At 32.4% G+C, this 24,597-nt stretch overlaps 1 protein-coding gene across 3 annotated transcripts; it reads left to right on the top strand.

Annotated features, from left to right (window-relative positions):
- Positions 1 to 10,962: 10,962 nt before the first annotated feature.
- Positions 10,963 to 20,846, top strand: LOC113515720 (alpha-(1,3)-fucosyltransferase C-like). Of its 3 annotated transcripts, none has more exons than XM_026899997.3 (3): positions 10,963 to 11,160; positions 14,341 to 15,432; positions 17,583 to 20,846. In XM_026899997.3, the coding sequence occupies exons 2-3, from the start codon at positions 14,435 to 14,437 to the stop codon at positions 17,875 to 17,877; spliced, it is 1,293 nt and encodes a 430-aa protein (XP_026755798.1). In that variant the 5' UTR covers positions 10,963 to 11,160; positions 14,341 to 14,434; the 3' UTR covers positions 17,878 to 20,846. The 3 variants fall into 3 exon arrangements, with proteins under 3 accessions (XP_026755798.1, XP_026755797.1, XP_026755799.1); XM_026899996.3 differs by lacking the exon at positions 10,963 to 11,160 and adding an exon at positions 11,180 to 11,382; XM_026899998.3 differs by lacking the exon at positions 10,963 to 11,160 and adding an exon at positions 11,376 to 11,509.
- Positions 20,847 to 24,597: the final 3,751 nt, after the last annotated feature.

A 24,597-nucleotide genomic window follows, 5' to 3' on the forward strand; every position in this document is an offset into this window, starting at 1 on the left:
CTAGACAGGTTATAGTATACTTTTCATCACGCTACGACCAATAGGAGCAGAGCAGTGAAGGGAAATGTTGGGAAAATGGGAGAAGTTATTCCGTTTTTAAGCTTCGGTCGCGTGAGCAGCCTTAATGGCCACTTTTTAAAATGTAAAAATGTCCACCTGTGCGAAGCCGGGACGGGCCGCTAGTAATAGATAAAAATGTTAACGATTATAATTCCCGGTGGGGTAGTTAGAGGCATTTATCGACTGCGTAGAAAGCAATATTCCACATGTCAATATTTCGTCGAGTACATCGTTTAATGTCTTCACTCGAATTTATACGGTGTAGGCTTCGTAAATTTAAATTTTATATTTTTTTCATTAAAAAAATACATAATAACAATATTATATCGGTATATTTTAATAATCAAATACCCAAGTTACTAAATTCTCATCAAATCAATCTATAAAGAAAAATGTATTTAAAAACATAATACAATTGTTTTTGTAACTTAGAATGGCGCATGAAAAGTGAATATAATATTTATAGCGATCAAATAATTTATTCAAAATTCACCATGGGAATACCGTCGCGATATCTGCTGGCAAGGTATAAAGTTACTTTGAGACATAAAATCGCTAACCGCTTTACTCTTCCTCTATGCTCACAGCAGCTGTTATTGTGCTATTCCGTGGTCGTACATAATTCACCTCCGGCCAGAATCACTATACTCTTATTTGTCCCTCTTTCCTCTGGGGCGAAACTTGGCTGAAATAACTTCGCTTTATGAATTACACTTTACTTGTACAGATTAAGATTTGGCGTGGCGTTTGTGATGCAAATTGTTTGCACGAAGCTTAAAATTTTTGCATTTTTGGGTACTTGAATTCGAATCTTGGTTAAGTCACATAAGACTATCTTATGTTGGAGTTGAGATTTTTTTTTATCTTTTTTTTTATAATGTAGCCGTATCAGCGAGGATGATGTGGATGAAGTTAGGCCAGTTAGTTCTTCATGACGAATCTATCGGGAATTAACAATGATGATGTTATTAGCTAACGGCAAAGGGCGAACAGTTGCATAAACATTGATTATTTATATTAAATTTAGCCGTGTAGGTCTCTGCATAAAATACGCCACCCCCTCCTTTCCTGTGGGTGTCGTAAGAGGCGATTAAGGGAGCTTATGATGGAAGAAAGGCCAGCAGCGTCTCTCTTAAAATATCACCAAAAGCCAAATTGCGGTCACCAACCCGCCTGCCAAGCGTTGTAACTACTGTGCAAAACTCCCCTTATGGGGGATTTTGAATAATATTCATAGCTTTTTCCATAAAATTAATATTTTAATCTCAAGATATCTCTCACCAAATAGGCTGGTTGTAAAAATCTTATTAAAATAAAATTGCAAATTGCAAATATGTAAGCACAAACATGAGCATAATGCGGTTGCATGAAAGTTACGTCTACAATCGCTTGTAACATATATACGGTTTCGGCTTAAACCTGAGAGCCATGAAGCCTGTGAAAGTATACAAAATTGCTTCTGGAAACTAGATATGTGGTTGCAAAAGTTCAAAATGCATTTATTATTTTGCTACAATGTTTTGTCTCATATTTGTATGTGTATGAGCGTTAGTATAGGAAGAGAAAACGTTCTCTCTCATGTTATCAGCGATTGCTTCACGGTTAAACAAATAATACGTCAATCAGCACTTTTCGGTACACAACGAAATAACAAGTGTTAACAGTAAAGGAAATTGATAGATTGTTTGGCCATAAGAATAAATATTGGATTTTAATTTCCTTCGTGTATGTACAACAGACGTATTGTATTATCTATATTACAGTATATATTAATTTCAATTGAAAAAAATTCGTGTCTCCGATACTAACAAGGAATACTAGAAGGAGACTTTGTATAAAAGTAGGTTGCTTGGGCACTTATGTCCCATTCATGTTTTTACCGTGAAGCGGTTGTGTTTGCATGGCTGTGTTTCGGTTTGAAGGGTGGGATATGGCAGTTAAATTACAGGATATAGAGGAATAACACCTGAGCTCACAGGAATGGCAACGTATGGGTTAGAGGGTATCATGGGCGAAACAGTATACTCTGTTATGTCCATGTACTGCTAATGTCTATAGGCGACGGTTATCATTTTCTGTCAGGTGGACCGTCAGCTTCTTTGCCATTCTAAGTTGCATAAAAAGAAATATCGTGCTGTCAAGTTAGTGTAAGAAACTCCAATTTTTGTTATCTTTTTTCAACTAAAATATTTTTTATTAAAAATGTTTAGTTTCTCTAATTTCAACTTTTCCCTGTAGGCTAATCGTTATGTAGGTTTAAATCTTTCATAGTTTTTATACATTGATTTTTATGGAGTAAACCTATTACATAACCGACACAGTTTACTTCACTTCCTCTGTTCCACCTCTATATTGGGTATCTACGCACAAACATGTCAAGGCGCGCCATGTGTTATAATTTATTGAAAAGTAGCGCAATAAAATCGACCCTGACAAACGTACGGCGACATGTTGCCGGAATGTTTAAAGTTGTGAATGAAGTGCTGTTACCAGTGTTGCCAGACTGAGTGTTTTTTTCGCAATTTTGGGTAAAAATTTGTCTCTTTGAAACATGGAAGTGTTACCGAAATTTTTGGAGAAAAATAAGTAAATACAACATTTTTTTAGAGTAATCTTTATTATCTACTAATCTAATAGACTAATTTTTATTAGCTCTTTATCTCATGTATATGAAAAAATATGTTCAGTTTCACTCTCATAATATTCTCATAAAAGGATGCAGGTGAATTTAAAATCATCGTGGAATAATACTTACTCGTATAGGCAAAGGCATGATAAAAGACTTAACTTTATAAAATAAGGTTATATTCTACTTCCATCAGCTAGTGGATCACGGTCGATGCTAATCTCTAAGTGGGCAGATAAAAATCCCTCATTATTGTGCTCAAAAGAGGATGAATAGCGTGTGTCTTGTCTGGCAGTCGGAGGCAATTATCCCCATCTTGATGTGATATATTGAAATACCTTCTATCTACCTACAGTTAATAAAACATAGGAAAGTATAAAATTGTCTTAACAAAAATGAAGTTTTAATTTTTAAATTTCGATGAAAGACATAAATAGAAGATTAGGAAGAACCTATTACTGTGGAAAATTCACAGGCAATTTTACAAGAATTATACGAGACGCTTTACAGGATATATTACAAGTGGCTTTACATGATATTTTATAAACATTTTACAAGAAAGTTTATAGAAAATTTTATAGACTTTATAGAATACTTACATGATACTTTACAAGAAATTTGACAGTAAACATTACAGAAATTTTACAAGATACTTCGAAGGAAATTTAACAAAATACTTTATAATATACTTCATATTTCACAGAATATTTTACTGTAACTTTAGATATAAACAAATGACGTCTGTATACTTCTGTAACGTGAAATGAAGATTCAATTTCATTTCAATAGTTACGAATCTGTGACATATGGATAGATATATGCAGAGACGAATTGTAAGGGTTTCGTCTTAGTGGAACCATAAAATACTCCTTGCGCAGTTAAGTGGAGAGTATCCACGATTTCGTTTCGACGTCAAGCGTGATTGACAAGTCCGGCTGCGGAGTGCGGAGTCCGTTCGCCGCTCGGAGCTTCCAGCTAAGCCGATTACTGACCGCACTCAGAAAGTGAGCTCTAATTTATCTCAGCTCTGGATACTCTGTGCACAACTTCTTTATAAATGTTTTATTAGCTGTGTTTATAATGTTCAACAGTGGATTTTAAATTGGATAGAATAATAGAGGAATTTTATCGACTCTCTGTATTTGAATGGGTTTTTATTTAGATAATTGACATATTATTATTTAATATCTTATTTAAAATTAATTGTATTATTATTAAGTATATACTAAAATATATATTTTTTTGTTTTACGCGATATCGACTTTAAAACAGAATTAATATTGATAATTCTTTTTAATCTAAATTTTAAACTCTTGTGCAGGAATCGCACTTTTTTTTTATTGTATTGTATTATACAAAACATTTATAGTTGAAACAACAACTTCCTATTTGGAGTCTGTTGAAATTCCACCAAAAGTCCTAAGCAAGTGTCAATGACAATAAAGTCAATAAGAGTATTAATTTTATTTTCGTCACGTTTCTTGTTCGCAATGAATATACAAATTGTTTTCGACAGACCAATTGGTCGACAGGATTACTTTTTGCTGCACTCACATTATCCCCAGAGGACCATAATCTGACCAAAAACCCTCAGATTGCTGACTGTAGTTGGCCAAACAATAAATCTTTGTGAGGATAATCCGGTATCGCGCTGAGTCGTGCTGCGACTTTGTCCCGTTCGGATATGATGTCTCCTTTGTCGCAACTACATAATACATACATTTTATAAGATACAAGATATAATGGAATGTACAGGTAAGTATTGGGTATAACAAGAGGGTAACTAACTCTAGCCTAGTAGGGGCTAAGGATTGTTAATATTGGAAACTAAAGGCTTCATTGCTAATATTTATTTATTTATTTAGCATTACCAACATAAGATATGGCGAAACATTTAGATACATTACACTAGTAGATTATGGGTTACTGTTCTTACATTTAAAGGCAATCACAGCGTGTTTCGTGTTTAAAAAATATTAAAATAGAATTAAATTATTACAACAGAATTAAATTATTAAATAATTAAATTAATAAAAACAATAATTTACATTCACCCGATGCCACCCAACAATTCAATTACTCAAACTAAATCACTACATAGTATGTATAAAACAAAGTCGCTGTCGCTGTCGGTCTGTTCATATGTATGCTTAAATCTTTGAAACTACGCAACGGATTTTGAAGCGGTTTTTTTTAATAGATAGAGTGATTCAAGAGGAAGGTTTATATGTATAACACATGCATAATATAGTACAGAAACACTGATAATTTGAGAGGTTTCTAATGTGATGTGAGGTAATGTGCACCCGTGCGAAGCCGGGGCGGGTCGCTAGTTAAAAATAAAACAAAACTAATATAGTGAACGCTCTATATAAGCAACATTCTACTCAGCTTAGTAAAAGAAACAAGTAAAAATATTTTCCAGACGGTAAGTATTTTTATACTCCTTTTTTTTTCCTATAAGTAACTTTTCTCAATAAGATTTATTTTTTATTGAAATTGGTTCAAATGAGTTGCTTATATAGAGCGTTCACTGTAATATACCCAATCAGATCGACCTCCACATGGTTCCTTCTGGAAACCATTGTGCTGAATTCCAAGTGGAATGTCACGATAGGCTAACTGACCTGTCTTTTCTTCACCTATCATCATTCACCGGTGTCCCGCCAGTGTATACCAATAGCGTGAACGGTATAACCATTCCATCATCATTCATTAAAAACAACTGTAGCCTAATAGTCTGTATTATTGGAACTTAATGACAGTGTAAACAAACGAATAAATGATTGTATTTTACGTCAGTCTGTTGATGATCATTAGTAGTACAAATAAAAAATCGATTGATAGATTGAACGTTTTGATTTCTTAGTAATTTCATGTTGTCAGCACCAGAGGGAGACTTTGTACAAAAGTCGATTGCTTGGGTACCTCTGTCCCATTCGTGTTTCAACCGTGAAGCAGTTGTATTTGCATAGCTGTGTTTCGGTTTGAAGGGTGGGATATGGCGTGAATTTACAGAGTACAGAGGAATAACATCTGAGTCCTCAGGAATGGCAACGCATGGGAGGTATCATGGGCGAAACAGTATACTCTGTTATGTCCATGGTACTGCTCATGTCTATAGGCGACTGTTACCACTTTCCATCAGGTGGGCCGTCAGCTTGTTTGCCATTCTAAGTTATATAAAAAAAACAGTTGTATCAGTATGTTAACTGTCCACTGCAGAACATAGTTTCCCCCATAAGGAGGATTTTGCCAGTAGTTGCCACACTTGGCAGGTGGATTGGTAATTATAGCTTGGTTTTTGGTGATATTTTAAGAGGGACATTGTTGCCCATCCCTTTACCATAAACTCTTTTAGTTGCCTTTTACGACACCTACAGGAAAGGAAGAAGTCAAGGTGACTACTGGCGAAGCCTAGCTTAATATCTTTGATTTATACAGAAAAAAAATTGTGTAACAAAACAAAAACGTCCAGTTATTGTCAACAAAGTTCGAAATGTACCTCTGAATGTCCCAAATATCCGATCAAATCGATAAATCTGAACGTATAGATATCGGATGCGTATTCCGTTTCCGGTGCGTCCGCGTCACGGTGACGGCGCGCGCCGGATGCGGCCACGCGATGGTCACCAACGGCCGTAGCCATTTGTCACATCCTGTCCGATATTAGGGCTTTACATATCGGCTAGGGCTACACTGCCGCTGGGCTACACTGTAGAAAAACCATCCTTAATACAGAACTAGATCATAAATAGAGTAATATAAATAGAGTATCTCCCTAAATAGACAACAAGGGGAAAGGGATTATAACTAAAGGGGATTAGCATCTCTATTAATAGCAATATACCTTATTAGGTTGACCTCCTCGCGGTTCCCCATGGAAACCATCGTGATTGTTTTTTGGTGAATTTGTCATAATAGGCTGACTGACGTGCTTCATCCTCACCTACCACCATACCTGAGGGCCTACCATGAAATGTTTTCCGAAATTTCAGAGCCAAACGAAACAGAAATTTGATGTTAAAATTACATAATACATGCCGTTTGGAAATATTAGAAATGTTAAAATATTGTTCCTTTGGACTTTTATGATAGGATGTATGACGAACGAAATGTTTAACTCCATTTATTGGTCCGGTTTTGGTATAAACAAAAACACGAAATTGAATCCGAAATTTCGGAATTTCATTTCATAGTAAACCCGCTGGTTTATATTCTTATCGTTTATCATCCATAAAAATAAAAATTGGAAACGAAGATATTTTTCATTCACAAAAAAGTGCCTTTAGTTTTGAACACACATACATGAACGAGTTTTTATTATAGTTTACTAGCGACCCGCCCCGGCTTCGTACGGGTGCAATGCTGATACTAAATAGTAATGATAATGTAATCTTCGGAAATATTCATTTAAATTACATGCTGTAAATGGACAATATACTTAAGATACTTAATTGGATAAAAACTAACACTGTATTGCTTAAAATCACTTCGTAAATAAACCGTTTTTTTTTCCGTAAAATGTAAAGGATAAAAAATGGTTATTGTAGGTTATCCTTAAGAGATAGACATATACCATCGCGAACTTTTTTGTTGACTTTTTTAAGGTGTACAATACTGTAGTACATTATTTTGATTTATCTCGTGGGGTTCAGCCAGCGTTTGCAATGTAAGCGCAAAAAAATGTGTTTATTTGTGACATCACATTAGAAACCTCTAAATTTATCAGTGTTTCTCTACAATATTATGCATGTATTATTAGGCAAAATTGAGAATCCATATCCTTCTTTATTCATTTTCTTCCTTGATTTAAAGTCGCTTAAAAAAAAATTAAACTAAGGGTGCCTAACATCAATATAAAAAAGGCAATAAAACAATGTAAGTAACCTTTTTAAGTAGTGGTGAAATACATTTTTCTCTGGGTTGACTGTTTGTCACTTGGGTGACATCCGTAACCAGTATTCCGTATTTGTCCTTACATTAGACAAGGGTCTAAACGTTCATTAGAGTATAGGTCTATTGAGTATTGATAATAAAATAATTTTGCTTTTTGAGGGTGTATGAGAATATCACGAGTGATAATGATGAGGAAATTTTAAATGTAACCTGGTCGAAACGTCGACATAACTCAGGTAAATTGTCATAATTTATCTAAATGATCCCACTAATTCCCATTTAAAATAAAATAATATCATTTTGGTTGATCTCATTCATGGACCATATTGTCCCTGTGTTAGATCGGGATGGTGTGATCACATGTGCAAACATTATATGTTATTTATTATAACATATGTTATTCAAATTGACACTTGGAAGATGTTCTTACGTTTTTTATGCTGAATCATGTGTTTTGTTAAAAGCGATTAGTTCTTTGGCTTTTTTTCTGGATGTTCTTTAACAAAAATACATAACTAAATAAACTAATAAATAACTGTTCTATATACATACAAGATAGAGTAAAAAGATTATTTTTTATAAATAATGGACGACAGGATTCCAGGAAATCAGCATCAAATGCAAATCGTAAGCTTTTGTGCCTTAAACACTCTATTCATACCTGTACAATTTCTCCATAGTATTAAACCGTACTGTATGACTAATGCAACATGTGCATGGTAAGCAAGTAATGCACAATCAATGGAAGATATTTCACGGAGACGTTGCAAAGTTCCTGATCTAACAAAAGTAACAGTGTGAGTGGATCCTTTCAAAAGAAACAAAATTAGATTTTACATTCTCATTATGCGATTTTACCGTGAACAGGAAGGTAAGTACAAGATGTCCCACTGCAACTGCGTACCAATAATAATTCCAACAAATCATGTCAAACGACAAACAACAAAGTAAAGAAACATCATTTAGACCGTTCAAAAGATAACTCCCGTATCCTCATTGTGATCCACAATCGAATTTAAATTCTCCACTTTTGTGCTTTGTCCCTTGTTTGTTGTACAAAGGAAGCATTATTTTTTATTATTATTTCTTTTATTTTATTGTCCGTCACAATGGCGGACAGACGGAAAATTCGACGCAAGTTCTTCTGTTATAGCGCCAAGGAATAATTGTGGTTGATTCTGTTTTGCGGAATTTGTTTACCTTTGTGCGCCAGGTGTCTTGTTGCTTTCACTTTATGTGGTTTGTAATTGGTTTTTGTTGAGTTATTCGCGAATTTTCATACGTTAAACTATTTCATAATATTTATTATTACATGTTCTGTATTATTTTGGTACATTATCACTTTTAATACTAACAATATTAAAACTGATAATGTAAGATAATGTAAACGCTGTTTGTAAATAATTTTTTTTTTAATGGATGATAATGAAATGAATTCACCGTATGGTTCTAGCTTAGAATGGGTCACCCCTTTTTTGTGGGTGTCGTTAATAGCGACTAAGGGAACTTAATGGCCGAGGGATGGGCAGCAGCGTCCCTTTTTAAATATTACCAAAGATTGACTGCGGTTTTCAATCTGCCTGCCAAGCGTGGCAACTACTGGCAAAACCTCCCAATAGGGGGAGGTTTATTAAAACTCTTTATTGTTCCCAATGAATTATACAGATTATAAAGATAAACAATATTTACACAAACAAAATGATTACTTAATTACATAAAAGCGAGATAAAGTGGCAACACGACATGATGTAATTTTTTTTTCTAAAACAAAAAAAAAAATTTAAATGCTAACGATAAATATTTCACGCGGAGGAGTTAGAAGGAATAGTTGGTAATGTAATGTAAGTGCCCCATTTCTAGTAGGTAATATATTGTACCTGTCAGGTTGACCTCCACGCGGTGCCCCCTGGAAAACATCGTGATAAATTCTTGGTGAATTGGCAAGGGATTATTAGTAATGGGGAAGTTAATCCCTGAGCTGGCAATATACTTTTTCTCTCAGGTCGGCCCCCACATGGCTTTGCCTGGAACATATCGTGATAAATACTCGTTGAATCCGTCGCACTGGGCTAACCAGCTTTCATCCTCACTTATGACTACTTACTGCTACCTCGCCAACGTATACCGATAGCGTAGGCGAGGTTATCATTCCATTATCATCCATTATTGTTCCAATTCGCCATCATGAGCTAACTGGCCTGACTTCACGCTAATCTATCACTCCTTACTAGTGCCCCGCCAGCGTAAACCAATAGCGCAGGCGGAGTTACCATTCCATTGTTATTTATAAAAAAAATATGCCCAAAAATTATTTATTACGTTAATTATTATACATATTGTGTGTGATTACAGCTGAAATAAAACTACAATAGTAGTAAATAGATAAATAACAAAGAAACACAATAATTTGTACACACAGAAAATGATATGTGTGGTTAGATTCAATTAGGAACGTGCAACTGTTTAATGACTTTCACGACAAAAAACAACGTAGTGTAGTGATTGTGTCGATAACTTTATCAATTAAATCTGTCGATATATTTTTAGAGGCACTTGCATTTTCAAAAGAGCTTTAAAATTGTATTACATGTGTGTATATTGATTTTTAATAAAATACCATTGTTTCAATATGATGTCTTTTTTTGCTAGAAGAGCTAACTTCCCTTTTGCTCTTATTTAATTTTATTAAGATTATTCGGAGATATTAATCGGTTTAATTATGTTTTATAACGATATAACGATAATACAGTCATTTACTGCCCACTGCTGAACATAGGTGTCGCCTTTGGAGGGTTTTGTCAGTAGTTGCCACACTTAGCAGGTCGGTTGTCAACCGCAATTAGGTTTCGGTGATATTTTAAAAGGGACGCTGATACCCGTTCCTTGAACATTACGTTTCCTTAGTCACTTCTTAGTTACACCTATGGAAAAGAAAGGGGTGGCCTATTATATGCCAATTGGAATATATACTTATGTTATACTATAAGTATATATTTCAAACAATCACACATAAGTTTCAAAATTTGTTGAAAGATTATGATATACTTCATTGTGTATGTGTTGCTATATAAATGTAGTTAAATAGCAATATGTTGTCAGCTTTAATTTTAATGGCATTTATATTAAAGACGTTTTCTGCATTATGTTGATTTTTGAAAATAATTCCTTTTACATATTTGCGATTTTTTTTAAATACTTTAATAATTAATTAAAACGTTAATGTAATAAGATATACTTACCTAACAGCAAAATATTTAGTGGTAGATATGGTTACATAGGTAGATATTATTTGCTGCAAATCAAGTTTAGCACAGAATGTTAAAAAAATATACGCCATACCTGTTCATAGTCTAGTTTATTTCTTTATAAATATTTGTCTTATTTATCGACAACGCGGTTTACATCTCTAAAACGAAGTGTGTCATCGTGTATAGCGATATCGTGGTAGTAGGTAGCTACCGATTTTATTCAGTCACACATGAACTAGTATGGCGTACGCCACGCGATTCTACTTCGTGAATTGTTTATAAACTAAAGATAGTATGACAGTATATTCCGCTGTCTTGTAAATAAAGGTGAGTCACCTTCACCGACCTCCCTATTTCATTGACCTTGGGTGCCAGTTTGCGGGTCGCGCCCCGAGCGTGCGCTGCGGCCGCTCGTTCCGTGGTTACACTATTTAGAACATTTTCTAACACAGTGCTTTATTAAAAACGCTCTTCCATAGCAAATGGTACTGTAGAATATCAAATGAGTGGTGTACATTCCCGTATTTTATGGATTTCAACATAAAACAAGTAAGAAAACACAGTGGATATCTCACTTCCGATATTAACTCGCACTGTCGCATGCTGTAGCACACCATGTTCTTAATGCGCATGTGAATTGTAATCCGAATGAGTTCAGATGATCGTCGTGTTCACGGTAAGGTGTAAGTGATAGTAGGCATTGTATTTGGTCGGGTTATATATGAAAGCGATCGAGAAATTACGAAAGCAGTTGAGGTATCTTAATTCATTTTGTTACGGTTGGAAATTGTGTAGCAAATATAAGATACTTAAGTTGTTATTTTGCTTTGATTGAGACTACAAAATGTTAGTATTTTGTGAATGAATTATAAAATAAGATTTATAGAATCCACACTTACTATACTGTTGTAAATTGTACGGAATTGTAAACTGATAATTTAGACTTAAACATTTACACAGGTACAGGTATTGAAATTGGCAAAAAAAAAAATACATTATATGTTTTGTTTTAATGAGTCAAATTTTTACAACTAAGTACTACCATTAGTCAAATAGGTAAAATGATGTATCTAATATATACCTACCTAGAGTTAGGTTATGACAGTTACGTTTAATAAATCATGTTATTAAAAAATAATTAGATTAGAGCATTGGAATCGTAGTTTTTGTATAATTTTATTGTTATGCAAAGACAGCTAGTTTGGTAATAAACAGATGCGTGATTGAATGCGAATGGCATTGCTTGACATTGAGATTTAATCTCTAGAATTTGTTATTCTTCATTGTCGTAATGTTGGCACCCAAGTGTGGCACGTATGAGTAAGTGCCACATATCGTCATAGTCGTAGAATACTGACGGATCTTTATATGTAATCTTTGTCAGATCCGTCAGTATTCTACGAATATGACGATATCATGTCTGATAATCGCACTATTACATTATGAAAAATTAACACTTTTGCAAATCAGGTCTACAGGTCATTTGTACGTCTATTTCTTTGAATGATATAATAAAATGGAGGACTTTTTGTATTTAATTTGACAATAAACAATTTTAAATTTAGAGATTTAAGTATTCTCAGTGTACTGTAGATTAAATTTAGCGTAATTCATTAGATCATATTTATTTATCAAATGAAAATATGGTATAAAAGGCGGACTTGATACTAGTACCAGTAGCATTCTCTACCAACCTTCTTTACCAACCTCTCTACCAACCTACAAACCTAGTCAACCTTTAGGATGAACAGTGAATCACGCACACGATACTTTATTATTAGAATCTATAGGTAATAATAAAAACAAATGTATACTTAATGAACGTAACATAAATAAGATTTATAATTAATTTAACAGTAATATAAAATAATGATTATGCCATATATACAGTCATATCTACAATGTAGGTTCTACATTTAGATTATATACACAGATAGAGTATCTCCATACAAATGCTTCGAGAAAAGCGGGTAACTTTCACATACAATTTTACGTGATAAATAGTCATGAGTTATTCCTTTATAACTTCTATAATTTATTTTGTCTTATAATTTCTGCATCTCTTTAATGAGTAAACTCTAATTTTATTTATTAAATAATTAAATATAGATACGTCAAGGTACATGATGTGCATAAGTATATAAAACAATATAAAAAAAAACGAGTCTGCTAATTTCACAATTCGCTGACAAAAAGTTGACCCGTTTTCTAGGCCCGATGCTCTGCCTACATAATCTAAGGTTTCTATACATAAGTTGTTGAAAAATATGCTCAGTTCGACGAATGGTTTAAACGTCTTTGTTTCGTGGTAGGTCTATAGATTATTTTTAATTTCTATTAGAGAATATTTTGATATTAATTTGTTAAAGAGTCTTCAAAACACTATTGGAGTATATAATACTAGGATAAAAATCACAAGTTCATTGAATTTGACATTTTGACGCTAGGCATATGTTATGTTATGATTAATAAGTCTTTGCTACAATACTACTCTTATTAGTTGATAAGTAATATGACTAACAAGGGGGGAAAGGGATTATTAGTAATGGAGATTGAGAATCCCATTGCTAGCAATATACCCAACCAGGTCGACCTCCTCACGGTTCCCCCTGGAAACTATCATGGTTAATTCCTGATGAATTCATCATGATGGGCTAACTGGCCTGTTTTCATTCTCATCTATCACCCTTCACTGGTGCTCCGCCAGCGTACCTCGTTAGCGCAGGCGGGGTTACTATTCCATTTTCACCCATCAAAAAAAAATATGACTAACAAATCTTTGTTATGATAAGTTTTGTTTATCTATATTTGGAATGTCTATCTGTATTTGTAAGCACAATGTAATCGTTAGCTAAGAAGTCTGTGCTAAAAAAAAATACCACTGTCATGACACTATACATCATTAGTCTTTGTTATGATACTATTAGTTGATAAGTAATGTATGTCTATATTTGCAATTGTGTACCATGAGCACCGTGTTATCATTAGTTGAAAGTTCCTCTCCGATAAACCCACCTCATATAAATACTACCTTCCTTCATCTTCAAGTCAGTTCCATTTCCAAATTCACAGTGTAATCATCTAATTGTACTATATCTATGTATTAGTTTTTTAAAAAGCAAATCTTATCATTCGCTTCTCCAGCATAGATTATAAAAATCATAGTCTATGGTTTTCAGACTTGTCAATGTAAGGAAGAATTAAGTGTTATAGCTTATGAATCTGCTGTTGTTTTCTGTAGGTATATGTTTGTTTAAAAGAAAGATAAGTAAAAAGATAATACAATGCGCTTAGCTTGCCTGCTCTCAGTTACCTGTAATTTATGGTTACGGTTAAATCGGTTCAGATAATGTTATGTAGATAAATTGCCAAAAATTTAATAGTAAAACTATTTAATTTTTGGCCATTAATTAAAAATTAAAACATTAAACAAACGGTTAAACATTTAATTAAAACGAAATTGTAAATGGTTACGCAGTTTACTGATTCTAATATTGTTCTTTACAGGTACAAGCAAAGGAAGTTGCAATTTTGTCAAAACAAAGACAAATGCTCACTGAAGCCAAGTTGTTTATAAGCGCCCGAGCATGCGCCGACGGAAATGCCTCGCTTCACTTCTCCAGTTACCTCTTTCCACACAATACTGAAACAGTTTTTTACCATTAGATTTCTAATCGTTATCAGCTGTATTAGTTTTATTTTCTCAGTTCTCTGGATTGAATCCATAAAGAGAAAGTATTTGCCTTCCACCAATGAAATTATTGTTCAAGAGGCCATTGAAAATGTGGCCAGAGATATTAGATACTTTGACGTCTATCGTAAGGTGGAAAACTTACCGAAACACCTCAAATATATACTTCTGTGGACATCAAAAGACTTTTCTCCGTTTTATTTATTTGGAAGTGGACAGCGTGGATTCCTCAATAATAATTGCTCGGTGATAAACTGCTATGTGACTGATGATAGGAATTTATTCAATGGTGATATTACTAAATTTGATGCTATAGCCTTCAACGGACGCAATATGAAATATTATGATTTACCTACAAAAAGAGCGCCACACCAAAAATACATTTACGTAAACATGGAGTCCAATGATAACTATCCTGTTTGCAATGCGAAATTTGATAATTTCTTTAATTTAACCTCGACCTATAGATTAGATTCCGATATTCCTTTGCCGTATATTTTAATTAAAAATTCAAACGGAGATATAGTTGGACCGAAGATAGATATGGAATGGGATGAAGATATGACTGATGTAGATGAAGAATTGCCTTATAGAATACATAATAAGAGCAAAGCGGTAGCTTGGTTTGTTTCACATTGCACCAACAAAAATGGTAGATATACGTTTGTGAAAAACTTGCGAAGGGCATTGAACCCTTACGGTTTAGATATTGATATATACGGGTCATGTGGACATTTGCAATGTCCGATAGAGCGTAAGTCAGAATGTGATATTATATTAGAGAGGGACTATTATTTTTATTTATCATTAGAGAATTCGTTCGATAAAGATTACGTGACGGAGAAACTGTTAACTGCCTTGCAACATGATGTTGTACCCATTGTCTACGGAGGTGCTAATTATTCAAGGTAAATGATAAATTGTATGATTCATATATTTTATAACTAGGTTTAAAACTAGCGACCCGCCCTGGCTTTGCGCGGATAGATAGTGTAGTGATTGTAAATTTTTAAAATAGATTTATATTTTTTGAGTTTGTCCATAAAAAACAGAAAATCATGCCTCTTTATGATATTACTTAAGACTAACGAATTAATATGTCTTTAACATTTTGTATGTTGATGATTTATATATATATATGTAAAATCACTTTTCCTTAAGTCTGATAGATATGTACACACAAATTATCACAATATGAAATTTTAAAGACATAGTAACCACTTATAGATAGGTTGTACATAATTTGTAAAATAATTAATTTTAAAGATAAAAATAGATGAAAACGTCGCGACTACCCGCGCGTAGTTATTTCTTCATCTCTTCGGTGCACTTAACTACGTGTTATCTATTATATAAAAGTTTCACCAGAGGGAGACGGTACAAAGTCATTTGCACTCAGACACCTTAACTTTGCCGGCAAGCAGCTTATTTATATGCTGTGTTATAAAAAAAATACCTAGGTGCAAAATTTCAAGACTCAAGTCTTAAGTATTTATAGACTGTGCTTACTGTCGTGATTATTTCTGACATAGGTGCGTATATCAACTAATCTACGTTTTTTTTTTATACAACTTAGAATGGCAAACAAGCTGACGGCCCACCTGATGGAAAGTGGTAACCGTCGCCTATAGACATGAGCAGTACCATGGACATAACAGAGTATACTGTTTCGCCCATGATACCCCCATGCGTTGCCATTCCTGAGGACTCAGGTGTTATTTCTCTGTACCCAGTAAATTCACGCCATATTCCATCCTTCAAACCGAAACACAGCCATGCAAACACAACTGCTTCACGGTTGAAACACGAATGGGACAGAGGTACCCAATCGACTTTTGTACAAAGTCTCCCTCTGGTATAAAATATTAATTTGTTTATTAAACTTTAATACACTTGGATAGTGTAAATAATAGACTTAACACTATATATCCATCAGTCGTATCTTATATATATTATTATGTTACAATAATTATTAGCTTATTAATGGTAATTAGGAATGGAGAAAACACAAAGCAAACACACGTAATTGTGGTGAATAATATGTAATAAATTGTCAAATATGTTATTTTTAAAATGTATATTTACAAAAAAAGAATATTGCAAAAAATTTAACAATTAGTTCGTTACACAAGTTATTACCCAGTGGTTTTGTCTGCGTAAATTAAGATAAAAGGTATTTTATCTATACTTATAATAAATGTGTAGAGAGGTCAATTCTGTACATGAAATATATTTCCAAAATAACTATCAGGGGGTGATTAGTGTTCGATACTGATGCCAAAAATGCAATCAGTAAATTTTTTGTCTGTCTGTCTGTATGTTCGTTATAGAAACAAAAACTACTTGACGGATTTTAACGAAACTTGTTACAATTATTCTTCATACACCTGAGCAGGTTATAGTATACTTTTCATCACGCTACTATCAATAGGAGCAGAGCAGTGAAGGGAAATGTTGGGAAAACGGGAGAAGTTACTCCATATTTAAGCTTCCGTCGCATGTGCAGCCTTAATAACCACTTTTTAAAATGTAAAAATGTCCATCCGTGCGAAGCCGGGACGGGCCGCTAGTATTTTTAATAAAATAGACATACAGGCATTTTTACAAACTTTCACTGATAAGCTATTAGTATCTACTTTTATATACAGTAAGCTGTATCTCGTGGCTTTGCTTGAATTAGAATAAAAATGTATCAAACCTGAACACGATCAATTTGAGTAGGTACCATACTTTATTGAAATCCTTTTAGTTTAATGATTAAGTAACTAAGTATAAATATATAAATAAGTATAGGTTTGAAGGGTGGGATATGGTAGTGAAATTACAGGGAACGGAGGCACAAAACTATATAGTCTACTAGAATAGTAACGTGTAATGGGTACCGTGGCCATCATGGTGCAGTTTGTAATAGTCTCGGTGCTGTTTATAGGTGAGGGTTACCACTTTACGTCGTTGGGCCATTGGGTTATTAACCAATCTAAAAATCATAACGAATTCGTGCATTTAAAAAAAATGTAAAGATATATGGAATTGGTTCTTATATGGTTAAATTTTGCAGGTTTCTTCCACCAGGCTCGTACTTGGACGCCCGTCAGTATAGCGTTCAGCGGCTAGCAGCAACCATTGCACAGCTCATCAACTCACCAAAGTTATACCGTAGCTACTTCAGGTGGAAATATCACTACACGTACCACGATCCTCAAGCCGTTGAAAATGTATGTGCCATGTGTGCGGCGCTTAACAACAAATTTATTATGCAAACACCAAAGGTATATAGAGATTTTAGAACGTGGTGGAATCCAGATTATGCGGAGCGTTGTCATTTCTGGGCCGTTTTAGCAAGTAGCATTTGAAAAAGTATTTCTTTTTTTTTTTAATGTAAGTGTTGCCACGTTTTCTAATGACGATTGTTTGCAAATAATCATCTAATTTTATTTTTATGCCAGCTACCTCTTAATGTACGAACTGATTTGAACGTATTTAATGCTTCTAAGCTATTTTAATTACTTTTTTTTTAGTTTATAGTAGTAAAAATGCAATAACTAGTCCTCTATTATCATTAATATAATATGAAAAGGTAGAATAATGAAATTCATTCTGTAAATCATAATAATAAATATAAAAAATAAAAAGTTATATTATAAAATTTAATACTAATGTTACCTATTATTTTATTATTACTTTTTTTTTATTACTTTTATTTATTATCGGCTTTATAAATTAGTAGTAATATTTAATTTTGAAAATTGTCATATATATATATTATACGTCATAGAATATTATTTATAAATTTATTTATATATTATCACGCCAAGTCCTTTTGGGGAATAAGCAGAGAGAACCATATATATATCTCTTGTTTTTCACCCATTACTCGTTTTATGATACTACGGATATTTACGGGTTTTGGCTGATTTATAACAACACCTTCACGCTAAAAATGGTCAGTGGATGTAAACCAACAAGATTAGAATATTATTTTTATAATATTATAAGAGTTCATAGACATGACTCATCTATACTAATTTTTTTCCTATATATTAATCGTTGATATTAATTATAATAATAAAAAATAATATTAAAAAAAACATATATAGTAATTACATAGTGTTGTTTTACCTTTTATTTTTATATTTACTTAGTGATTCCTAACAAGTTGGTAATGTCAGCCGATTTGGATCTAAATATCTCATATTAAAAGCGTTTATTGATTAAATTATTTATTTATTGCTCAAACTTACTGTAAGAAGTTATTTTATATGATACAACCCATTAAAATCGATACATGTAGACAAGTAATTAGCAAAAATGCACTTCTATGTTTATGTTAGTATTTTTAAAACAATTCACATAACTATTTGTTTCATAAATAGTTTTTATTTTTGTTTTTAATTTTATTACGTACTAATGTTGATTACATTACGCATTAATGTAGGTACGTAACAATTCTAATTATATTATTATCTTTAAAATTTAATTTTAAATAATGAAGTTTTCTATTAATGGCCTAAAGAGGAGTTGTATTATATTGTATTATATTTTTTTATTATTTATTTTATTATTTATTGTTGCATTTAAACTACATTGCCAAATAGATTTTAAATAGAGTGATGAGTAATGCATAGAATGATAACATACTTTATATATACAAATTAACAAACGATTTTCCCATTTTTTTTACTTATTAATATTAATATTGATACAAGTCAGTAGAGTCCATTCTATAAATGTTTAAATTAAAATTTAATGGACGCAATTAGTACTATGCGTATGTGTTGAAACAAGTTTAAAACTAATCGACCATTCCAAAAAAAATATATGAAAATCAAATTGGTTTTTCTTATAAATGAAACAACTAGGACACATAAATATTTATATGAATTAAAAAATACTAATGTAGGTTTATTACAAGTCACTACCAACACTGTAATTGGTTAAATAATATTGTCAGTTAACAAGGATACCAAATTTGTGAGGCAAAGTTTTCTGTCTTAATTGCAAACTATTACAAATTTAGAGTTTTATTAATCTTCACATCATTTTAATATGTATTATTTAGTTGTTTATTTTATAAAAATATTTAATACTTAACTATTTATATAAAATAATAATAATAAATAATAAAACAACAGAATGTGTTATGTAGAAAATACCAAAATACTTATTGTATTTATTAAATGCATTTATAAAATATTTTTTAAGTATTTTATTGTACTTAAATTTTGAGTTTAGGCTAATAGTTATCATAATCGTTTATTTAACTCATTACATTCTTTATGCAATAAAATATTGTTTATTAATTTATTGATTTTTAACTCATAAATAATAATAAAAAATATTAGTCGCAAGAGTTACTTCCGAACGAGAATCTCAACGCAATAATTTTTACAAGTTTTGTCACAATTTTTAAAATTATCTTGTATAGGATTAGATCAATTAAGTAACATACTTTGAAGTCTTATTGAAGTGTAGTCATTAAAAATAGTGTTGCAGTATTATATTCCATACATATTCATATACAAACATGTAAAAGAACATACAAACTGTATAAAGTTTTAGTTTTCTCCGTACGATGTAAATTTAATTATTATTTACGTTATTAATTATAAAAAATCATAATAGGTTCTGTATTGTTATTGGAAAGACTTTTAATTTTTTATTTGTAAGCTATTGAAAAATGATGAATTAAAAATTTGTTTTTACAATAAAATATTGTTACATGTGTTTGCAAAAATTGTAGATTCGTACTCATTTGAAATTGGTTCGTTACTATGGGGCAAATTTTAGCCTAAACATAATATTAGAGAGCTGGTAAAAAAAATTTTTAAATTCAAAATATAATAAATATATATTATATAATGTTATAAAATTATAAATGTGATGTGGCACATCGATAATGTATACCCGTTTGTTATAAATATCTTAGTGTAGATGGAATAGATAGAGTAAATACTAAAATTTGGGATATTTAATATACATAGGTAGCTAATTTTCCTGGATAAACGATTCACGTAATTATATTAAATTTTATTTGTTTTTGTACATTATTTTTGTTAACATCAATCTCATTGGTTTTATTTATAGTTTAAAATGGTCAATTTATAGTTTAAAAAATATTCTGTTATTATAATTGTAAATTATAATAAATATATCTGTAACGTCTCTTTATAGGCTTCCTCTGAATTTATAGTGATAGATTTAAACGTGTATTTTATGTATTATACTTATATATATTAGGCAACTGTTAAAATTATGCCTTAAACATCGTTGTTGTTAATGAAGTGTTATTAATTAATATATCAATAAAGGAATATGATATAAAGTCTCATTGTTTAATTTTACCATTAGATATGTATTATTATCTAGTTTCATCTGTAAAGCAGTTGTGTTTGCATGGCTGTGTTTCGGTTTGAATGGTGGGATATGGCGTGAATTTACTGAGTACGGAGGAATAACACCTGAGTCCTCAGGAATGGCAACGCATGGGTGGTATCATGGGCGAAACAGTATACTCTGCTATGTCCATGTTACTGCTCATGTCTATAGGCGACGGTTACCACTTTCCATCAGGTGGGCCGCCATTTTGTTTGTCATTCAAAGTTGTATAAAAAAAAACAGAAATACAGATATTTGGCGGCAGAGACACAACGGGGAAAAGTAGATGAACATCTTATGAACATCTGTAGTAACTAAAATGATATTTAATCCAATCTAAAGGATTTTTTTTCTCAATTTAAAATAACGTGACAAAAATAAAAATTACATTGTTAATACCATAAGAAACTCAACAAACGCTAGTCAAAGCTTTAAGAGTAACGAAAAACTACGGTAAGCTGATTAGAAAACTTTCTTAATTTGGTACATGCATACCTATTAGTGTTAGGTAGTGCGTGCACTGAATCAATACCATTCTTGAGAACTTTCCAGAAGATTGTAAGAAATGAATCTTAGTTTACTATAGCTTTTTATCCAACTAATGTTTTCCAGTGTAATGACGAACTATGTGTACTAGGAACTATGTTTAGTCAAATGGCTGGAAAGAATAATAAGCTAATATAACTAACTAATAGAGAGGGAATAGACTATTAGTAATGGGGTCAAATAGCCCCATTACTAGCAATATACCCTATTAGGTCGACCTCCACGTGGTTCCCCCTGGAAACCATCGTGGTTAATTCTAGTTGAATTCGTTGGTGCTCTGCCAGTGTATATCGATAGCGCAGACGGCCATGCCATTATCACCCATAATGATGCAGCTATTAAAAAAACAGTAATTAAATTGGACTTAATTTTGGAAATAAAAAGTATATATGTGTTATACAATTAAACACTTACAACAAATAATAATTGTAGTGAATACAACATTGTTGTAACTTTCTGATTTTGTTATGTAACTTGCAATTCATAAACACAAGCTGACAGCCCGCCCAGTGGAAGGAAGATGGACTGTATTCACCATATTCACCACCGTCACCTGCCACAAACTATAGGACGAGTGGCGGTCTTCCACCGTGCGTTTTTCAAGGCACTTTCTTCCACGCACAACCATTCTTTGGAATCAACTCCCAGTAGCAGTATTTCTGAACCGATACGACGACATAACCTTCAAGAAAAGAGTATATTCCTTTTTAAAAGGCCGGCAGCACACCTGCAATCCTGCACGCTGGTGTTGTGGGTGATCATGGGTGGCGGTAGTCACTTACCATCAGGTGAACCGCATGCTCGTTTGCCCACTGCGTTGTAAAAAAAAAAAAAAACTGGCGCCTATAAACATGAAAAATACTGGTTTGTTTAAAAAATGTCATACAATATTAACATTGGCTGATTTCTCAGGATAAGAATGTTCTTAAAAGATATATTTTGATTATAAATTTAATATACCTTACCAATGTTTGTGAGTATGTATATGCGAGAGGCATTTTCGATAAAAATCTATTGAATGTAAGCGGGGAGTGCCTATCGCTCAGTGATGTCATTACTGAAGCCTCCGGGCTCGGGGGCGCTACACTGGAATCTAAGAAATGAATTTGTTGGAGGCCGAAATAAAATACTGCATTTTAAATTTTATTCAACATCGCTCGATCATTTTGTGACAAGTAGAAAAGTTAATTGGAACTTTTCTTCTATTAAAATTAAAGTAGAAATTGCATTGTATTATTCTATTGCATAATATAGATGGTATTTTTATCAAACTTATGTATGCTGGCATTATTGGATAGAAATACTTTTGAGTTCTAAAAGTAAAATATTCTTAAATTAATAGTAGGTACATTTCATTTGTATATTAATCAAAATTTTGATAAATAGCGTGTCTATTTATTTTTCTGAAAATCAAGTTAATTTTTATTTTTTATTTTACACAAAAAATTACAAACATATAATATATATTAAATAAATATGCATAACAGGCGAGCTTAACTCTGTAAGAGTTCTCTTCCAGCAAACCCTGAGCGAAAAGGAGCATTAATTACCAATTTTATAAAATTAAATAAATAAAGTAGTTTAACTATCTGTCAGTAATCATAAAGTTAAACTATTTTTATTGGTATGTGTTGATTGACCGAGATAGTCTAAATTACATGATGTTTGGTTGAGACATTGACACGTATAGGGTAATAAATAATAGAAATAAACTTGCACATTAATAATAGTAGTGAGAAATCTTTAGGTGTTGCAATTCGTAGCTCGTTGTACCCGCAGCAGTCAATACAAAGAGCTTGTAAGTAGATTTGCGGGCCGCAAACGACGCGCAGAGACGTTCCAGCCACTCTCATTCAATTACTACAGCTTATTCTATACGGTGCTCACGCAGTATCTATTGTGAACTCTTTACCTACGAAGAAATAAGTGACGAACCCATTTATTTATTACTAGGTTTTACACGCGACTTCGTCCGCGTGACTGGGATGTTTACTGATCGGGATAAAAATAGGCCTATATTTTTCTCTAACCTATATATAGTAAGTGTATACCAAATTTCATAGTGATTGGTTAAGTCGTTAAGGCGCTATAAGGTGACAAACACAGTTTCACATTTATAATAATCTCTACAATAATAATAAAAATAGGTATTTCATTTACAATATTCACTTCAATTGAATTTGATTTAATATATACCGTCCGGGTGTCTGGGAGGTGGAGAGATTGTTTATAATGGGGGTTATTGGCCCCATTGGTCTACTACCAATGGGGCCTTATATACCTTATTAGGTCAACTTCCACAAAGTTTTCCTTGAAAGCTATCGTGATTGAACTGCCTGGTGAATTGACCGTAATGGGTGATTTTATTTCATTTCCATTTATCATTATTCATTGGTATCCCGCTAGTTGATACCGATACGATGATAGCGCTGATGGGGTCGACATTCCATATTCATCTTAAAAAAAATATGTCTACTTTATTCCAATCTATATTATTAACCTACGACTTTCTGTTTTAATAACAAACGTAATAAAAGTTATGTTAACACTAATACATGCCTAGCGGACCGGCATAAACGTAGTGGGTAGGCTGTGTAAATTAATACAGCGCAACGGTTACCATACTACCCTGCAAATTTTATATTAATCGCACGGTTGAGACGCCCTCTGTGTGACACTATACTTTACTACTACAAGACTGTATTATTGCTGTTCTGTAAATCTTATTATAATATATCTATTTAAAGTAAAACTAGAATTGATAAATGTTTTACATACTATAACTGCACCAACCGGACTATTTACTAATATTGTATCGAATAGTTATTCATAACTTTTAATTAATTTTAATTAGTGTAATTAAAATAGACTTTTAAGTAAAAATAAAATTAATAGAAAAACAAAAAAGAAAATAAATATAAATTTAAATAAATATGTCCACGGCATGGCTGTGTTTCGCCGAGCATGTTTGAATACAACGTGGCTGGGTGACAAGTCTATCGCCATCACTCAGACTGGTCAGTTCTGGTAATTACAATTCGATTCAATTAAATTTATTCGATAACGATATTGCATTTTGTTGAATATAATAATATTTAAGACTGTACAAGTGCAAAATCAGAAACATACAACAATTTTACATATTAACAATA

Source organism: Galleria mellonella, unplaced genomic scaffold (assembly GCF_026898425.1).
Source record: "Galleria mellonella isolate WM207_F2 unplaced genomic scaffold, CSIRO_AGI_GalMel_v1 utg184, whole genome shotgun sequence".
NCBI lineage: Eukaryota > Metazoa > Arthropoda > Insecta > Lepidoptera > Pyralidae > Galleria > Galleria mellonella.

Bases quoted from the DNA above. Each gene is read 5' to 3' on its own strand.
- LOC113515720 (XM_026899997.3), top strand. From the start codon at position 14,435: ATGCCTCGCTTCACTTCTCCAGTTACCTCTTTCCACACAATACTGAAA. The intron at 15,433-17,582 runs GTAAATGATAAA...TAAATTTTGCAG, and splicing joins GGAGGTGCTAATTATTCAAG to GTTTCTTCCACCAGGCTCGT.